Raw genomic sequence first — 18,720 nt, 5'->3', positions numbered from 1 at the left:
TGAGACACACATGTCAATACAAGCAAATGGGATTGTGTGCTTTTAGGTCTCAGATTGTCTTCAAGGCTCATAATAGGTAATGCAGGGAGAGGTAAGAGAGATGGAGCGAGAATGGAGTAACATCAAGCCAACATATCGCTCAATTAGATTAAAGATTAAAGTCTATTTAAGGTCTGATGTTCAGTTCCAACCAGAGAGTTATGCAGGACGAGGCGCTGTGCTGTTAACATGCAGAGTTCAAACAGTCGGCTGCTCTGAACCTACTGTTCCAATGTTGGATCAAATTAATCTGCAGAAGGGGTGCAAAAGAGCATTCCTATGTGGTGTAATGTCTGATGGCCCATTTGTTGGGGTTCATCTGGACCTGTGGTACTGGGTTCACTTGAAAGCTGGGGTCTGAGGTAAGTTCATGTGGAGCCCAGAACAGTTCAAAGCAATCTGGCAAAAGTTAAGCACTACTGATAATCTATATGATAATAATGTCTTGTGCAGCTGATACACCTGTCAGCTGTTCTTCAGAAACAAGGTGACAAAATCATGAAAAGAGACCCGAAAGTCCCAAAGAGGTGGAATAAACGATTGTTCGGTCAAAGCAAAGCAATATGAAAACTATCGGGAAATGGTCATTAGCTCATTAGTAGAGTCTCCAAAACCTGAAAATGGTTTATCAGACAAAGAAGATATGCAAAATGCGTAGTGTTGGGGTGAACATGCTTAAGAGCCACTGATCTAAAATTATTTCCCAACCCTGTTTTTAAAAACTTTTAATAAATTCCTTAAATTTACCAGATTTTTGTTTTCTGATCTAGAACAACGTGGAAACTTTTAAGTGTGTACGTTTCTGGAAATACACCAAATTATTCGACCCAATTGCAACCCATAAAGGAGACATACTCTGATGTAGAACAATGTTTTTTTAAACCCTGTTGCTGGAGGCACTTCTGGACTCTTCTTAACCTGTTAACCTGACCCCCCATTATGGGACTCACAGCTGAAATTGCTCTACCTAACTTAAAATTTTAACAGTTTCCTACTTCAGTGTGTTATAAACATAATTTTGGTGTCTTTGGAAAGAAGATCCTTTGGGCTTTACTTTTTATCAACCAGATTTGATCATGCTGATAAAATATTAAAAGTTATAGACACTGAAGTGCCTTGAATTTTTTTTACCACACTTAAATATTTTGTATTTGATATAAAAATACATGAAATCAGTCCTGGAGGAATCTAGAAGAGTAAAGGGGTTCAAAGTCACATGTCTCATGAGTTTTTATTTCAAATCTGAATAAGATATCATCAAAAATGAGGCTCCTACAAATATTTTTTATTTACAGATTTACAGCTGTGGATCTGTTTACGACGAATCTGGTATGTACTGCATTTCCATTGTTCATGTTTTTATGTGTACTGCTTACACAAATGTAGCAAATACAGTCTTTATAAGCTTTCCATTGAAAAACAGCGATCTGTCGTCGATGCTTGAGGCTTAGATCTTTATTATGAGAGGGCGTTGAGGACGCCCACGTCGGGGTGCAGGCTAACAGGTTAATCAACTCATCAGTTCAGTAGATACTCCCAAACCTGTATTAGATGTGTCCGATAAAGGAGATTAGAGTTGCAAAGTGATAAAACATTTCTGTGATTAAATTTTCCAGAAATTTTTTAGAAAATTTTCAGAAACTTTTGGTAAGTTCCTGGAAATTTACCAGATTTCCCCCCACCCCTTTGCTCCCCTCAAGGAGACATTCAAAATGTGTGGTTCTGGGGGGCCTCCAGGTCAGGTCTGAGAAACTCTGATCTAGAACAATGTTTCCAACCCTGTTCCTGGAATACCACATAATCAAACACACCTGGATCATCAGAAGATACTCCAAGACCTGTACTGAACGTGTCTGATAAAGGAGACAAGGGTTGCAAAGGAATGAAACATTTCTGGCAATTTTCCAGAAACTTTCTAGAATTTTTGGAAACTTTCCAGAATTTTTGGGAAACTTTCTGAAAATTTGGGGACATTTTTGGAAACTTTTGGTAAGTTACTGGCAATGTAATAGATTTTTTTCCCGCCCATTTGCAAACCAGAAGGAGACCTAACAAAATGTTTGGTTCTGGGGGGCCTCCAGGACAGGTCTGAGAAACTCCCAGAGGCACCCCATCCCTTGCTAATCAAACACACCTGGATCAACTAGCTCTTTAGTAGAGACTCCAAGATCTGAAAAGGGGGGATCAGATATCCGAGACTGTGTACTGTTGAGATGCCTCAAGTTACAGTGTTGGGAAACACTGATCAGGGAAAAACCCTTGAAAAAGAACAGGGATATTGTCAGATATATCCACAGGGTGAAAGTGGCTTTAGTGACCACTAAATATGATATTCAAAGTGGATAATTTCAGGCCGATCACTCCACTAGAAGACAGCACAGCATCCTGTAGCAGAAAACATTCCCGCAGGCTAAGTGAACCGGTTCTCTTCTCAACCTGCAGACCCTAATCACCAATTATGAGCCTATTAGGGCTTCTGGCAGCTCATTGTGTCCCGCTGCAGCAGAAGGGGCTCTGGGTGTAGACCTCTGCCCCACTTCGCTCCGCTCCACTGAGCGCCTGTCAGCCCCGGTTGCGCCGCTGCCGTGATAGGACCCATGTACAGGCAGATAACAACACCTGACCTTACAACCGAGGGACACTCACCACACCGACAGGGCTCATCGCAGTGGGATAAATATGAGCCACTCGGGGTGACGAGACTTCATTAAAGAAGAGAGAGAGAGAATGTGTAATGCCTCTGTAGTCTACTAATAGAAGCAGAGCCCTCGTTAGCTGAACACGAGGAAAGATCCATCAGCAGCATCTCCTCCTTCTGCTCGGCTTACAAGGGGACCAAGAGCGGGAGAGATTTAGACTCCCATAAGGAAGCACCGGCAGCAGTATCGCAGCAGGCTGGCTAAATTATCTCACAGGCGAGAGGCGAGACACTTGCCAATGCACAGAGGAACTTGTTAAAGTCCCCCTTTTAGAGCAAACCATCAGCTAATGTACGACTATTGGGCCATGGTCAAAAGTTCAGCCCCTGCATATGTAAAAAGGTAGCGGAGCGCCTGAGGCAGAATCCTGGGGAAAATAATTGCTCTAAACTGCTGAAAACGCGCCGGACTGGATCCCAATGAAGCAATTGTGAAGAGGGCGGGCATGACGGGGGGGAGGTGGGGTGCTGATTGGGCGGCTGTGATTTTCCCAGCAGCTTCATGTCCCAAAGCATCAAGCAGCTATTAGATGCCACAATACCCAGCCGTCTAAGAAATGTCAAACCAAACATGCTAAAACAGCTGTTTGACTACACAAATGAAAAGGTTAGAGAGGCTTCGGGGACGTACAGTACTTCACATAAAACCACATAGGAAGTATCAAAAATGACCTTTTTTGACATTGAGCAAAAATATCTAACGCACATAAAACATTAGAGATCTAATATGAACAAAATGTCTTGGAAAAGTAACATTTGTTTACATAAATTAGTATTTGGTGAATTTGGGGATTTGGATTTCTGAGCAAGTACCATCAATTGCAGTGTTTTGTTGTTTCTAAACCTAGATCAGTAAGTCAATGTATTAAATTCAATGCTACTTGCAAATGACTTTCTCCTCAAAATGATTCCAATGGCAGACAGTGTTGGGAAGGTTACATTGGAAATGGAGTGGGTTATAGATTACAGGTTACCCTATTTGAAATTCATTTGAAAAATATTTGAAAACCAATGTAATTAATTACATTTGATTTCATGGAATGATGCATTTCATCCCTACTTCTCGCTGCCAGCACAATTCTGCTCAGCACAAGAGACCACTTGATTATTATGAGGAGAAAATGACTCCACTCTTATCAAAGGCATGGGCCTAATGTACAACTGCAGGCCAAGAAGAGAGCAAGAGAGCTGCATGGCAGGCCATATCTGATGTACAGATTACAGATGAAAACAGTCGTCAGAGTTAAAGTCAGATATCAGCCCTGCCTCTTTCCCAATGAATTTACATCAACTCAGCAAAACTGAAAATTATCTACACATTACAAGATGAGATGATGATATTCGGATTCATGAATTACTCTGCAACATCCTCTGCTTTTAAAAATGGCATCTGCCATCTTATTGTTATTTCTTTTAATCTCAACAAGTTAAACAAATTACAATGATAATAAATCAATTAATTAGGCTTAATTATAATTGTGATGTTCGATGCATCTATGCATTAAACTAAATGGAAGTGTCCCACTCAGATGCAGAAAAACAGCAAAATAAGAGGTTTTATTCTAGATTTGTGCAGTTATAAATCACCCACAGCTTCTCGGAGAAGACAAAGGCGTTTTCCTGAGCTTGGGTGTAATATCGTTCCAGGCTCTTCCTGTCAACATTATGCAGAGCTTTGCAACCTTGAACAATTTCCCAGCATCCCATATGAGACTGCAAGCAATTAAAACCATAGCATCTTCATGGCCTCATAACCAGTACATAAAGTAACAGCACTGTTTCGTGTGAAGTTCACTCATTTCTGAGGGGTTTCAGAAAAGCGATAGAGAGGCACATAGACACCTTGGTAAGGACTGGGCTCATCCTACATGCACGGTTTTCAATTTATGGAGAAAATCATTACTAGTTTGATTCATATTAACACTACTTCTACTATCAATAATAATAATAGCAGCTTAGGATAAAATGTAATATAAAAGAAAGAAAGAAAGAAAGAAAGAAAGAAAGAAAGAAAGAAAGAAAGAAAGAAAGAAAGAAAGAAAGAAAGAAAGAAAGGATTATTAACTTGTGAAAATGGAACCAGATGTATCTATATATATATATAAAATAATTTATATGGATATGATTTCTAGATATATTTGAAATATATATAGAGAAAATAATTACTATAACAGATGAAGAAATAATAAACTAATAATGTATACAGAAAAATAAACTAAAAATAATTTATATACTTTAAAGACAAATAATAGTAATAATAACAATAATAATAATAATGATCATAAGAATTTATAACAATGAATTAAATTCATAATATTTATTTATTTACTTGTTTACTTTTACATTTTATTTAATTTTATTTTTAAAATACCTGTAAAAATGTAACCATCGAGTGAAATGTATTAAAAATCTGGAATAAAATTATTTGAACATTTGTGAACTGCGTCTTAATTTGTTGCCTTATAAGCAATATATTTTCTCTTGTATTTTCTTCAGGAAACAAACATGTCTAAAATGTTGGTTCTTCTTTACACTCAAAAAGGTCTCATCAACAGACAAAACAAAAAAACTATCTCTCAAATGAACAAATCACAGTTCAGAACAGTAGCAGACTTTCAATGCAGTGAAAAGCCTTGATCCACACCGACGTCCATCAAACATGACTGACAGCTGGAGAAATGAGCACTTTTGAGTTTCGACTGGGCCGTGCACATAAACTTCTGACATGTTCATACCCATCTCTTTAATACATAATCAGCTCGGCTGAAATACTCTGCCTTCAGAGTTTTCAACCAAAATTAAAACAAAGAATACATCAAATGCATTGTGTGGCCCAAAGCATATCAGAAGTGGAAGGAAATGCTTCAGGTGCGAGACAGGCAGATACTTTAAGATTTATGAGGATGTTGAATTTTATAGTTTGTCTCTATGTGACTCGCCTCTTCAGGCTAAAACAGGAGAGTGTTGCCTACAGGAAGAGCTGCCCGCCTGATTTATGCGGCACTGGGGTATACGAGCAGCGCTATGGCAGCGTGACACACACACACACACACACACACACGCTAACTACAGGCGATTCCTGCTTAAGAACCTAAAAGCATGCTAGTGAAACTTTTTTGAACTACAAAAATTCAAGCACCAACCACTGTTCCTGAAATGAGGAAAACAATCATTTAGGCGAAAGACAAAAGGCACAATAGCTTTGTTCTTCACTCTAGCTGGTTCCCAATGAGAAGGCCATGGCAAAATAACTGCATATAAAGTGAAGCATATGTTTCACATGAAGACATTTAACTGTGTGACGTGTTGCTGATGCCTATGAACGTACTGTAAGTTCAAAATCGGTTGCCATTTCAGTTATTATGCTAAAGAGGCATAAACTCATGAGCATACTCAACCTTCACACTAAATCAAGTGAAAGAGGATAATCTCTTGCTCTTACCATAGACTTGGTGAAGGGTCGAGCGAAGGTGAAGAGCAGGGTCATGAGCCACCAGCTGCGGTGGATGGAGGTGTACATCATGTTCCCAGGATGCAGTGCGTTACAGGTGACGCCGTGAGGTGACATGCGGCGGTGCAGCTCGTTGGAGAAGAGGATGTTGCAGAGTTTGGCGCGGTTGTAGGCCAGCATTGACCAGTACTCCTTCTGCGGTGGTGAAAGCAGACTCAGCTCCACCTTCCCACTCGAGCCCACCAGAACTGTGAACCTTCACAAACAACAACGAGCAATTCAAATCAAAATCTAAATTGAAGACACACTTAAAGATATTTGGAGAAATGTCTATTTTGTTTGTTTGTTTTAATTTGTGTCTGGTTTGTAATTTGTGTCTTGCATTTTCTTTTGGTTTTTAACATTATTTACAGGTTTCTGTGATTTTTGTCGGGTTTTTTGTGTTGTTGGTTTGTTTTGTGTTGTTTTGTTTTTTTTTTTACGTTTATTTGTTGTTTTGTGTTATTTTTTATTTATTTATAGTTTTGTTTTTTGTGTGTTGGTTTGCTTTTTGTTTTTTTCTTGTTTGGTTTTGTGTCAGTTTTCTGTTTTGTGTTTGTCTTTTTGTTTAGTTTAGTTTTTTTTATTTTTTCAATGTTGGTTTTTACGCTTTGTTTTCTATTGGTTTTGTGTTTGTTTATGAGATGTTTTTATGTTTTGTTTTGCTTTTTGTGTTTTTTCTTTTCTGTAGGCATCTTGCTTTGTTTTGTGTTGGATTTTTTTGTCTTGTTTGGCATCTAGTTTGGGGGTGATGATGCCAACCATGAAACAACATACAGAACTACCAAATTTTGCTATAATATTGATTGCATAATATAATAATTGCTGTTAATAGTGTTCATCGTCTGTTTGATTACATCTTTAATTGATTTTTCTGTACATTTCTGCCATATGCACATAAACTGACAGTCACCACTGATAAGATACCACTAAATATTGTAGAAACACAATTGTCCGTAAAGTTGCTTTGCGACGATTTGTATCGTGAAAAGTGCTATACAAATAAACTTGAACTGAATTGAATTGTCTAGTTTTGCGTCTTTGTAAACACTCTTTAAAATCTACTTTTGTGTTCAGAGAAGTCACACAGGTTTGTAATTTGGAAGGTAAATAAATGATAACTGAACCATCGCTTTAAAGACAGTAAATAGTCAATTGTGAACAAATGGATAACATTGACTTCCCACAGACTAAAGTCTAACTTAAGTCTGGAGTCTAAGTTAACAGGCAGGAATAACCTCCAGAATGTGAGCCGATGGAGAAATGAACTAAATGAGTTTTGGCAGCCCAGGTCTGACTTAATGCAAATCAAAGCTACGACATGATGTTCTTTAATTGGCTCTGACTAAGCTGTTAAACGCCAGATGTTTGACAAGGCCCCTGAACACAAGACGTATTTTCTCAATGTGTCCTTGTGTGTGTAAACAGTCCCAAGAAACTGCAGTGAAATGAATGGTCCCTCCCCTAGTGCGGATCAGAGCCCGCGATTGTATTCAACATTTACCTCTTAATTATACACTTTACTTAACAACCAATCAAAACGTCACGTTTGCTGTATGACAAGCTCAGTGCGGCCCATGCTGCTGTTTGACACGTTACATCTCTGCTTGGGTAAACAACAACATCTGCGGGCATCGCAACGGTACAAATACTAAAGGTGTGAACTGTGCGAGTGGGAAATAAGTTAATTTAAGGAATAGTTCACTTATTCACCCTCCTGTTTCCAAACCCAGTATGAATTCAACACTTTTTTCCCCAGAAGTTACCAGGGTATATCAAGCTCTATAAATAAATAAATAAATAAAAGTATTATAACAGTGGTCCATTTTTAAATAAAAATGGTCCATTATTCAGTAAAAAATGTATCTTGTTGTTGTTTGTGTATGCACACATACTAATGTTACACATAAAAACTAATAACTTTTGGCATCAATTATGTTAAACCTTTAGCAATATGGCAAGTTTGTTTACTAGACAATGTTCAAAAATACAAATAACAACAATTTAAATATAAAATATAAATACATTTATTTGTTTTTTTTAAGTGGTCCAGCTAAATTGTGCATTGTATTCAGATGAAATATTATATACTATGGAGGAAAAAAAATACATAATTCGTGGATATGCATGTGGTTATTCTACATTGGTGCATTCAAAAGGGGGAAACACAATGATCATTTTCATTAATGATAAAAAGCTCAATGCAAAATATTGCATGTATGCATGTATTTCTATATCCTGCATCCCCATTCAATTTCAAGTGCTGTGTGACACTGAGCACCATTTAAAACTCCTTTTATGTTCCAGTGAAGAATGAAAATCAGGTTTGGAATGAGATGAATGCAAGTAAATAATGACGGAATGTTTTTTTTTTAATGTATTTTTGGCTGAACTATCCAGTTGAGCTGTTATATATCCATCCCCAATATCCCTCTGCACATGTTGACTTTGTCATCCCCTCACAGCTGGGATAATCCATACGGTCTTCCCAGAAGAGGCATTCTGGGGTGGAAATAGTCTATTTTCGGAGCAGAGGTATGAAAAGGTCAGGTCAGGCTGGTATTTAATGACTGCAGTCTCCTGCTTTAAAGAGACTGAAGTATAAAGGCGTGAATCTGGTGTGAGTTTTCAGAGGTGAGTTTCCTGTCCGTGCTATCAGTGTCCTCTTGTTTGGAGTCGGGAGGCAAATGCCAGCACCTATCGGTCCTGTCACTTAAGCCCCAGTGCTACAGCGCAGATAAACGTTCCTGTTGACTCCATTTTATTCTTCCACCCTCAATTTCCCCAACCCCTTATTTTTTCCCTCCCTCTCCGAGCCGCTTTCCGTCGCTTTCACGGCCGTGTCAAGGTTTAACGGCTCTTGCAGCTTTGGGAAATATAATCTCTTCCTGGGTCAGAGGTCAGATGGGGAGCTCAAAAGGTAACATATTAAAGGCGGTGGAAGTGATAGAGATGAGGAGGTAGGGATCAGAAATTATCAGGTGTAGCAGAGAATGATAATGAAAAGAAGAAAAGAAATAAACTGTAAAAGTTAAACGGAGCAGTTACTGCGATAACAAGTAAGTGATTTTACTGTTGGCCAGAGCGAATTGAGATTTTGTTCCCTCAATGACACAAGGGGCTTGTTAATCTAATGGACCCTCACACTCTCAGAGTCGAAAATGTTCTTCAAAGCACTTTCATTTAATAATCATGTTACAGGAACAGCAGGCCCCAAATATTAGCGCTCTTTTTTGCATACTATCTGTACTGCATACAGTATACACACATTTCTTTCCACGGCGATGAATCTGAGAGCAGAAGTGGCCCGTTTTTCAACCAGGACACAAGGTTTAGCTGGTGAATATGGTCCATTTAGTGACAGAGACTGTAGGTGAAGCGACAACTGAGAGTAAATGGATGATTTTACATGAACGCATGAGAGATGAAATGATGGGAAATATTTAAAGGTCTCACCTGTGAGACTCTGAGGAGACCACCACCACCCGAGCCGGAGCGGAGTGCCGCAGGACGTCCTGCAGGAGCTGAACCAAGTAGAAATGGCCAAGATGACAGATCTGAAAGGTGGTTTCCAGCTGGTCCTCCGTTAAATTCCAGGGCTGTGTGCAAACCGCTGCATTACACACCAGGATGTGCAACGGCCTTCAGAGAGAGAGAAAACAACAGACATAGATTGAATGAAAATAACACTTTCTTGCCAAAGACAAAAAAATAAAACAAACCAAACACCACAACATAAAACAAAAACAAAAACTATAAAACCAAAACTAGAAAAGCCAAAACAAATCCATAAAACCAAACCAGAACCAAAAAAGCGTAAAAACAAACCCAACCAAAAATATAAAATATAAATAAAAAATAAACCAAATCTTATCAAACCAAAGCCACACAAAAACATAAAACCAAAACAAAACAAACCGCGACAAACCAAAATTGAACCAAATCAAACCACAAACAAGACAAAAACCAAAACCATAGAATCCAATACAAACCATGAAACAAAACAAAAACAAATCAAACCAAAAAACATAAAACCAAACAAAACAACAAACCCATGAAAAAAAAAACACCATAAAAAAACAAATAACCCAAAAAACATAAAACCACAGCGAAACTACAACCAAAATAAATACCAAGCAAAAACAAAACCATAAAACCAAAACCAACCATACCAAACAATACACAATAATACAATAAGCAAAAACCAAAAATAATCAAACCAAAACCAAACAAAATCATATAATCCAAAACAAACTATAAAACAAAACACAAACCAAACCCAAAAAACAAATCGAACCAAAACCAATCAAAGCAAAATCTATAAAAAAGCAAAACCACAAAAAAACCTATAAAAACCTAAACAAGCCCAACAAAACAAAAACAAAAAACAGAACAAAAACAAACAAAAACACTAATTAAATAAAAAACTAAATGCAAACCAAACCAAAAAACCAAAACCAAACAAACCAAATCCATAAAAACAAAAAAACAAGCCAAAACATAGCAATTCAAACCCCATAAAACCAAACACAAACATAAAACAAACCAACAAAAAACAAGTGCAGAGTAAACAAATCAAGCTAAATTAGGGATTCATGGAATTTTTAAATGCACAATAAACATTCTTTCAAGTCTATTTCAAGGTCATTCTGGGCAGACGGACGTTCATCCATCGGCATGAGAAAGGACAGAGAATTCAGGAGAGTCCAGGCAAGATCTTTTCTTTGACAGAGTCGCTCCAGTGGTCCTGAAACCACGGCCATACAGCAGAATAATCTGAATCCACCCCACCAATTTTTAATTTCTTCCATTAGAATTAATTACGAAGCCCACAGGCAATTTGTGTACTCCATATTTAATACTGCCTGCACTATTAATTAAAAACTGGTTGCTGGAAAATTAATGGAGGAATTGTTATGCCCCTGCTTTAATGAGTCTTCTCTTTGACATTAAAAAGTACACTTCACATTTCCCTTCAGGTTCAATGTGGAAAGAGGCGTGCATCAGTGGAAAGGCACAGGATCATGGGAAATGAGCAGAGGCCACGGTTACACATGTGCTTCCATTAGAAACACACACTGAACAGCACATGTTCTAGTTACAACTGACCTTTAGAACCAAAGACCAAGCTCAACAGTTGTTGTTTGTTTCTGTTTCTATGAACTGCAGAAGTTATTGTGCCTGACTATTGTACAGCATGTAATGGACATAAGAGTTATCACTCAATGTTTTTTTCTAAATACTAAAACATAAGTTTGTTCAAAGTATTATTTTGTTAAATGAATTTGTGTTTTAATGTATTTTTTATGTATAAAATATAATAATATGGATAAAAATAGTAAAAATAAGAAATTCTTATTTTAGGTGTTTATATAATATATTTTAATGATATTCAATGTTGTTGTTGTTCTAAATACCACAAAATATTTTCAAGTTTGTTCCAAGTATTATTTTGTTTAGTTAATTAAAGTGTTTGAAATTAATTAACAATGTTTAATTATTAATATAATAGAATACATGTAATATAACATAACAGGGATAAAAATAGTAAAACATGAAATACATTTAAAATAGTGTATATTTCTAAATATTTCCAATTTAATGCTATTTAATATATTTTAATATCTTAACTTTTTAGTTTTAGGTGTTTAATATAATATATAATATAATGTAATATGATATGATATATGATACTAGAAAAAAAAATACACATAATTTAACACATTTTATATTTCAAATATTTAAAACTATTACATTTTTAGTTTTGTACTCCTTTTTCTAAATGTTACCAAGTTAATTAAAGTTTCTTTTTATTAATGGTCTTTTTAATGTCTTTCTATGGCAAGACTGTGGAGAGAGACTTGGAATATGTGGGAAATGGTTTCTTGAGAAAATTCTAGAGTTGATCTTCTAAACGAAAGGTTCTGAAAGTGTGTAGTTGTGGGCCGATCCAAAAACATGTTAAACTGCAAATGAACCAAATGCAAAGAAAAACACTCAAGTGCCTGTTCAGATTGGGCAAACATCATCCCTCTCAATAAAACACACCCGGGTGCTCAGCTCAGACGCCCAAAGGGCAGCAAGATGCTGCGGGACCCAAGAGAGCAGTTCAGCTCCCGCTGGAGAACACGTCTGTCTGGAAACATCTGCAGAGGAAACAGATCTGCCCTCCACTTCTGACTGACAAGCTCACAGTCGTGGGCACAGAGCCTGGCACACACACACACACACAGATCTCTCTGGGACTTAATGAAGCGTGGAGTCAAAAAGAGGGAGTGATTGTACCTGCGAGAGAACACCATTAAACTTTATGACTTTCACGCTTGTGTTTGAAACCGTGTAATGGAAGAGGAACATGTCTGTGATCGCTGGTGAGCGGCAGATAATGCATCCCATGGGCTGCTCGAGACTGTGATATCACCTCGAAAACCAGGAAAACCTTACACTCCTTAACATCACAGTCAACGTTTGCTTCAACAAATTACTGTGCTGTTCAGATTATGACAGATTCTGGTTGCTTTTTTTATTTGCATTTAGTATCACAACCCGCCAGCTGAGAACCACCGCTTTAACAGTGTTATTAAAGTGTACGTTTAAATGTCATTGCATAATAACTTGGGCAACTTACTGAAATGCATTTAAAGGGGTCCTATGATGTTGCTAAAATGAACATTATTTTGTGTATTTGGTGTAATGCATTGTGATTATGCGGTTTAAGGTTAAAAAACACATTATTTCCAAATAATATACATAATTGTTGCTCCTCTATGCCCTGCATTTCTGAAACGCATAGATTTGTCAAAGCTCATCGTTCTGAAAAGACGGGTGTGCTCTGATTGGCCAGCTATCTGTGATTGGCCGAATACCTCAAGCGTGTGACGGAAAAGCCACGCCCCTCACCATACTGTGATACCGTGTACCGGCGCGATGAGACAAAACTAATGAAACCCATTTAATAATGAGGCATTTGTTGCATCCAGTGGGGACATAATTACTGATTATAATGGCTTGTACTGTGTTTTTAGACTTAAAACCATGTCTACATTTTTGATTGGAGAAATGACAAACAACAAGTGCTACTCTACACTGCTCAAAACTCATGTCATCAGTGGCGAATCCTTTAAATATGAAAACATAAGTACAGACTGTGAGTCAGAAGCACCAGACTTTCCTTACAAAGTTTTAACATTTCTAAAAATAAAACCTACCACAACATCAAATGATTAAAAAGATCAACACAATTTATATGTGTTTATAAATAATACAAAAATAACACTGAGCTGAACTGACCTCGCCATAATATAAAAAGGTCTGATATCTCATAATTTCTGACAGTTCTCATTTTATTCATGATTATGACATCAGAAAAGTTCCACCACCCTGACACCAAAAATAGCAATTAAGAACATAAGTCCATTCAAGTCACCATATATATTTAAATACATGTCAATAAATAAATAAATATGTTAGTTGTTGGACGAGTAAAAGCCAAGGGTCAGTTACCAATAAACCAAATAATAAACACCCCAAAAAAATCATCAGTGGCACCTGATGATGCAATGAATGTGTTTTAAGATATCGTTCACCACAACAGTCTTCATTTGATTGAAACAGAGACGATTTCTTAAACAAAATCTCTCTCACCTAGAGTGTAATTTCTCTGGTCGATCTGGAAACGACTCTCAGTGGGAAGAAGCGTTGTTGTTTGCATGCTAATGCTGCTGTTGTGTCGTATGATTTAACAACTCGCAGCGCTCGCTCTGAGCCGCCCCCCCGCCGGTCGTGTCTTCATAAGCAAAAAGCTAACAAATGGTTTTAATAGGTTAGCCCACATAATGTAAAAACTCCCTTTAAACTTATTAATGCAATCAGGGGGGGTCTTCCGCAAATGTGCAATTTACGTGTCGGGGCGAGCGGGGGTGGTAACGACCGGATGGGGAGGAATAACGCTCCATACTTACTTTAAAGAACCCCCAGGGCACGACCTCTGACCTCAGAATAATCTCTGCCCATAAAAGAATGATTGCTTTTGTCTCCCTCCACTCCGACCGTCCGTCATTAAGGGGCCAGGCGCGTTTATGGGCAGCCGAAAAAATGTGTGGCTAACAGAGAGATGCTTTAAAATAGACAGACACAGATAGACAGACAGCACCCACAAGCATGCAGTCGTTACTAAAGCCACATGTCTGTAGAGGAAAGACTTTATAGGCAATGAGATGTTAAAAATAAACGACGTACAACCATGGACCGCTTTGCTATGAATTTATTAAAATTTTTCTCACTACAAAGGGTTTCTAATCAGTAAGAAAAAAATGTCAAACGTATGCAACGTATGTACACTGATATACTGTTTACATTGTTTATGCTGTGATCCAAACGTAAACGATGTTTATGTGTACATACATTGCGTACGTTGTTTATGTATGTGATACTCTCCAAAATGGCGAAACAAATTTACACGGAGGAGACAAATTGTTGATTAAAGTCATTACTTTTGTTTTCTTTGTGCACAAAAAGTATTCTTGTAGCTTCGTAAAATTACAGTTGCTCACTTATGTCACATGGAATAATTTAACGATGTCCTTACTACGTTTCTGGACATTGATCTTGGTAGGATTCTTGGGGTCTATGGAGGGTCAGAGAGCTCTCTGAATGAATATATCAAAAATATTTTAATTAGTGTACCAAAGATGAATGAAGGTCTTACGAGTTTGGAATGACATGAAGGTGAGTAATTAAATGACAGAATTTTCATTTTTTGGTGAACTATCCCAATAATCATAATATTTTTTTATTTAGAATAAGGTAAATAATTAGTTTACTGGTGTCCATATAAACATGGACATTAGTAATCCAATTATTTAACTTATTCTAAATAACACAATCCACAAAATAATATGTGTGTGTGATTTTTTTGTGATTGTGTGTGATTCATTGTTAGCTTAGCAATACAATATTACCGCAATAAAGCATGCGTTTTACCGTAGTGAACTTGACTGAAATATATATGCAAACTTTTATCAGTGACCGAAAATAAATGGTGTATAACTAGTTTTGGTGAGAATATTTGCTGGCATATTTTTGTAGCATATTTGTGTCACTTTATTGCATTGCTCTTGGTTTGAACACCTTGACTCAGGAATTTGTCCACAAGCAATCAATACACAGCGAACGCTTGGCGGGATTAAACATCATAGGCGATCAACTTCACTTCAAAGCGTATGTCGTGTGACTGAGTTAATTAAACACTACAAAAACCCAACGAGAACAAAGGAATGATAAGTACATGGAAATATGTTTCCTGCGCCTAACTGAACATACTGAGGGCGAAGAACAAAGAGAACAGGAGTGAGAGGAGAAAGAAAATAAATGAGGGAGGGGGCAAGGTAAGATTGGGGTTTACAAACGGATACAAAAGAAAAGAAAGGCTACAGAAAAGTGTGCTTGAAAAAGATGTGATTGAATTAAGCTCCAATGGCAGTAATTGTTAATGTGTGTGTGCCTGCAGACATCTCGACAGAAGCAGAAACAGGGAGGCGTGGTGTGGACTCACCAGCTGCCTGCTGCCATTCACACCTGAGCACCTCTCCATCCTGATGAGAATTAATCTACTCCACCTCCTGTGGGACTCACACACACACACACACACACAGCCAGGGAGCAGCTAATGAAGAAATACAACCTTGGCAAGTGAGAGAGAGGATATTCATTCATTCATTCACTCGCTCGCTCGAGTATGATCACGGTGGTCTGGGTTACATGAGCATGAGAGGTGTGTATGAAAAAGCACTGGAGGGCAGATGAGGTCACTCTAAAGGTTAAATCCCGCTTCAAAAACACCTATCTTTAGTATTCAAATAAAGCCTGAGACCCTAGGTTTGTTTTAGCCAATCAACTGAAAGAAAAATGTCACGTGACTAACTGAAACGCTAATCGAGACTAAACAGAACAAACAAAGAAAAAAAACCTGGAATGCTAATCAAAACAAACAAAAACAAAAACAAGCGAAAGTAGTGATGCACCAAAATATAAATTCTGAGCCGAAAACCGGAACGAAATACGTTTTGTAATAATTAGCGCGATTAAATCGTATCCAAAATAAAAGTTTTTGTTTACACAATATATGTGTGTGTACTGTGCATATTTATTTTGTATATATAAACTCACACATATAGTTTATATTTCTAAAATATATTTATTTACGCTTATATTTATATACATATAATTTATAATATACATTAACATATATAAATATAACATTTCTCTTAAATATATAATGTGTGTATTTATATACATCACAAATATACACAGTACATGCACATATATTATGTAAACAAAAACTTTTATTTTGGATAAATCGCGATTAATCGTTTGACAGCACTAGTAGTAATTATTCATTATTTTTTATATAATATAAATAGTTCTTAATTTTTTTTTTATTTAACTCAATTTTAATGATACCGAATTAAAAAATAAAAAATTGTGAAATTTCGGTGTCTCCCTAGAGGACAGCTAAACAAAACAAAAACAAACAAACAAAAAAAAACAAGAAATGCCAAGCAAAAAACACAACTCAAGACAGCACCCATACGTTAACATATATGTTAAACAAACAAATAAATAAAGCATAAATATAACGAAACAAAAACAGAATCCAAATCAAAGCTAATACTACCAATGCCAAGCAAATCAAAACACAATTAACTAATTTGGAGAAGCAGGAAAAATACATCCTGAAACCACAGTTAAGAGTATCATCACAAACCCTTCACTAGTGACTATCTTAAGGACAGAAAATTAAACATGCAAGTCCTTAAAATCCATGGACATTTTTCTCACAAAGTACATTTTGGTTCAAAGCATTAGGAAGAAAGTCCTTTCACCATCCAGTCAAGAGTTTGAACTGATCTCCACACTAACTATGGGCCAATGGGCCAAATAAATGATTTGGGTCCCAAACTAATAGGTTAATCTCTCCCTTTTATTAAAGGCTAACAGCTTTTATTAAGAGCTGACCAACCCAGATGTGTTTGGAAGGCTGAGGCACAGACATGAGATTTCCACAACCCTGAACTGTCACTTAAACTAACAAGCCACGACAGACATGGAAAACGTACAGTAGATGCACACGCACACGTGCACACACACACACACACACACACATGTCACACACACGTTTGTTTTTTGTAAAAAAAGTGGGGACATCCCATAGGCGTAATGGTTTTTATACTGTACAAACTGTATATTCTATGGCCCTACACCTAACCCTAACCCTCACAGGAAACTTTGTGCATTTTTACTTTCTCAAAAAAACTCATTCTGTGTGATTTATAAGCGTTTTGAAAAATGGGGACATGGGTTATGTCCTCATAAGTCACCCTCTCCTTCTAATACCTGTGTCATACCCATGTCATTATACAGTAATAGTTGTGTCCTGATATGTCACAAAAACACACACACACACTGGTTGTGTCCAAAAATGAAAAAATGACAGATCCAGTGTTGCTCCGGACACACCATTAAGCAATTCTAAGTTGCACACTTCATATATCCCTAGGCCCTGTTTCAAATACATTCTGACACCACCAAACAAAACAAAACAAAAACGCAAAAATAAATACAAAACAAGTAAAAAGCAAAACAAAATGCAAAGCCATACAAATTCTGAGGCAAATAGGCTTGTGTACTTTTTTGATTTATGCAAAAGTGCACAAACCCAAATTCACAAACCCAAAAGTACACAAAGACAGTATTGCGCTGTTTTTAATGCCTGTATGAGTACTGCATTGTTATTTTCACAACATACAGCGAACTCTAGCAGAATCAATGAAATCAAGCTGCCTGTGCGCTTCACATCTACTGTTTCTGTAAGGATAGTGCCTTAGAAAGTAGATGCCTATGCAAGCTGTAGGAAAAGCAGCTAACTAGGTTTTGGAAAGGATCCCAAAACACATCTTTCTCAGGGTCACTTTGGGAAACAATGCTAAGAGATCCTGTAATGAGGAGCCATGGTCAACACATTTTACAGCTTCCAGCGTGTGGGAAAATAAGCGTTTATGAAACGTATATGGACTGGAGGTGGGTGGAGGGGTTTGGCTCTGGGACAGGGTGGGGGTCACCTCCAGGGGTCTGACTGCTGACCAAGCTGCTGCCGTTGCCCCGGGGCCGGCCAGGGGCCAGATGAGTCCTGCAGCCCCTCGAGGGCTCGGGGACACCGGCGGATCCTCCACGCGCCCCACACAACCAGGACGTCACCTCTAATACTGCAACTCACTTAATATGGATCGAGAGCTGATGGAGCTGTGAAGGTCGAAGCTGTGCTGCACTAAAACGAAGGAGGAAGATCCACAAACGAGGACAGCATGGAGCAGAAAAGGAACCCGATTCAAAACATTCCACTATGAACAAAAGCCAAGGACAAGCGAAATCAAAAACAAAACAGCAATGATATTTCATAATCAAATAACTGATTTAAAATTATATTAAAATACAA

General features: G+C 37.5%; 1 protein-coding gene across 3 annotated transcripts in view; it reads right to left on the bottom strand.

Moving 5' to 3' along the window:
* LOC132125324 (WW domain-containing oxidoreductase-like) overlaps positions 1-18,720 on the bottom strand; it is a 225,513-nt gene that overhangs the window by 144,074 nt on the left and 62,719 nt on the right. For 2 of the 3 annotated variants that reach the window (XM_059536701.1, XM_059536698.1), the window contains exons 7-8: positions 9,684-9,869; positions 6,180-6,444 (exon numbers count right to left, since the gene is read on the bottom strand). In XM_059536701.1, the coding sequence (XP_059392684.1) occupies positions 6,180-6,444; positions 9,684-9,869 (451 nt within the window). Of the gene's footprint in view, positions 1-5,667; positions 5,760-6,179; positions 6,445-9,683; positions 9,870-18,720 lie in introns of those variants that run through there. The other variant, XM_059536699.1, reaches the window with a different exon arrangement.

The sequence above is a fragment of the Carassius carassius genome, chromosome 43 (assembly GCF_963082965.1).
Source record: "Carassius carassius chromosome 43, fCarCar2.1, whole genome shotgun sequence".
Classification (NCBI taxonomy): Eukaryota; Metazoa; Chordata; class Actinopteri; order Cypriniformes; family Cyprinidae; genus Carassius; species Carassius carassius.
The sequence above is the reverse complement of the archived record's forward strand: the minus strand, read 5'-3'. Positions and strand labels throughout refer to the sequence as shown.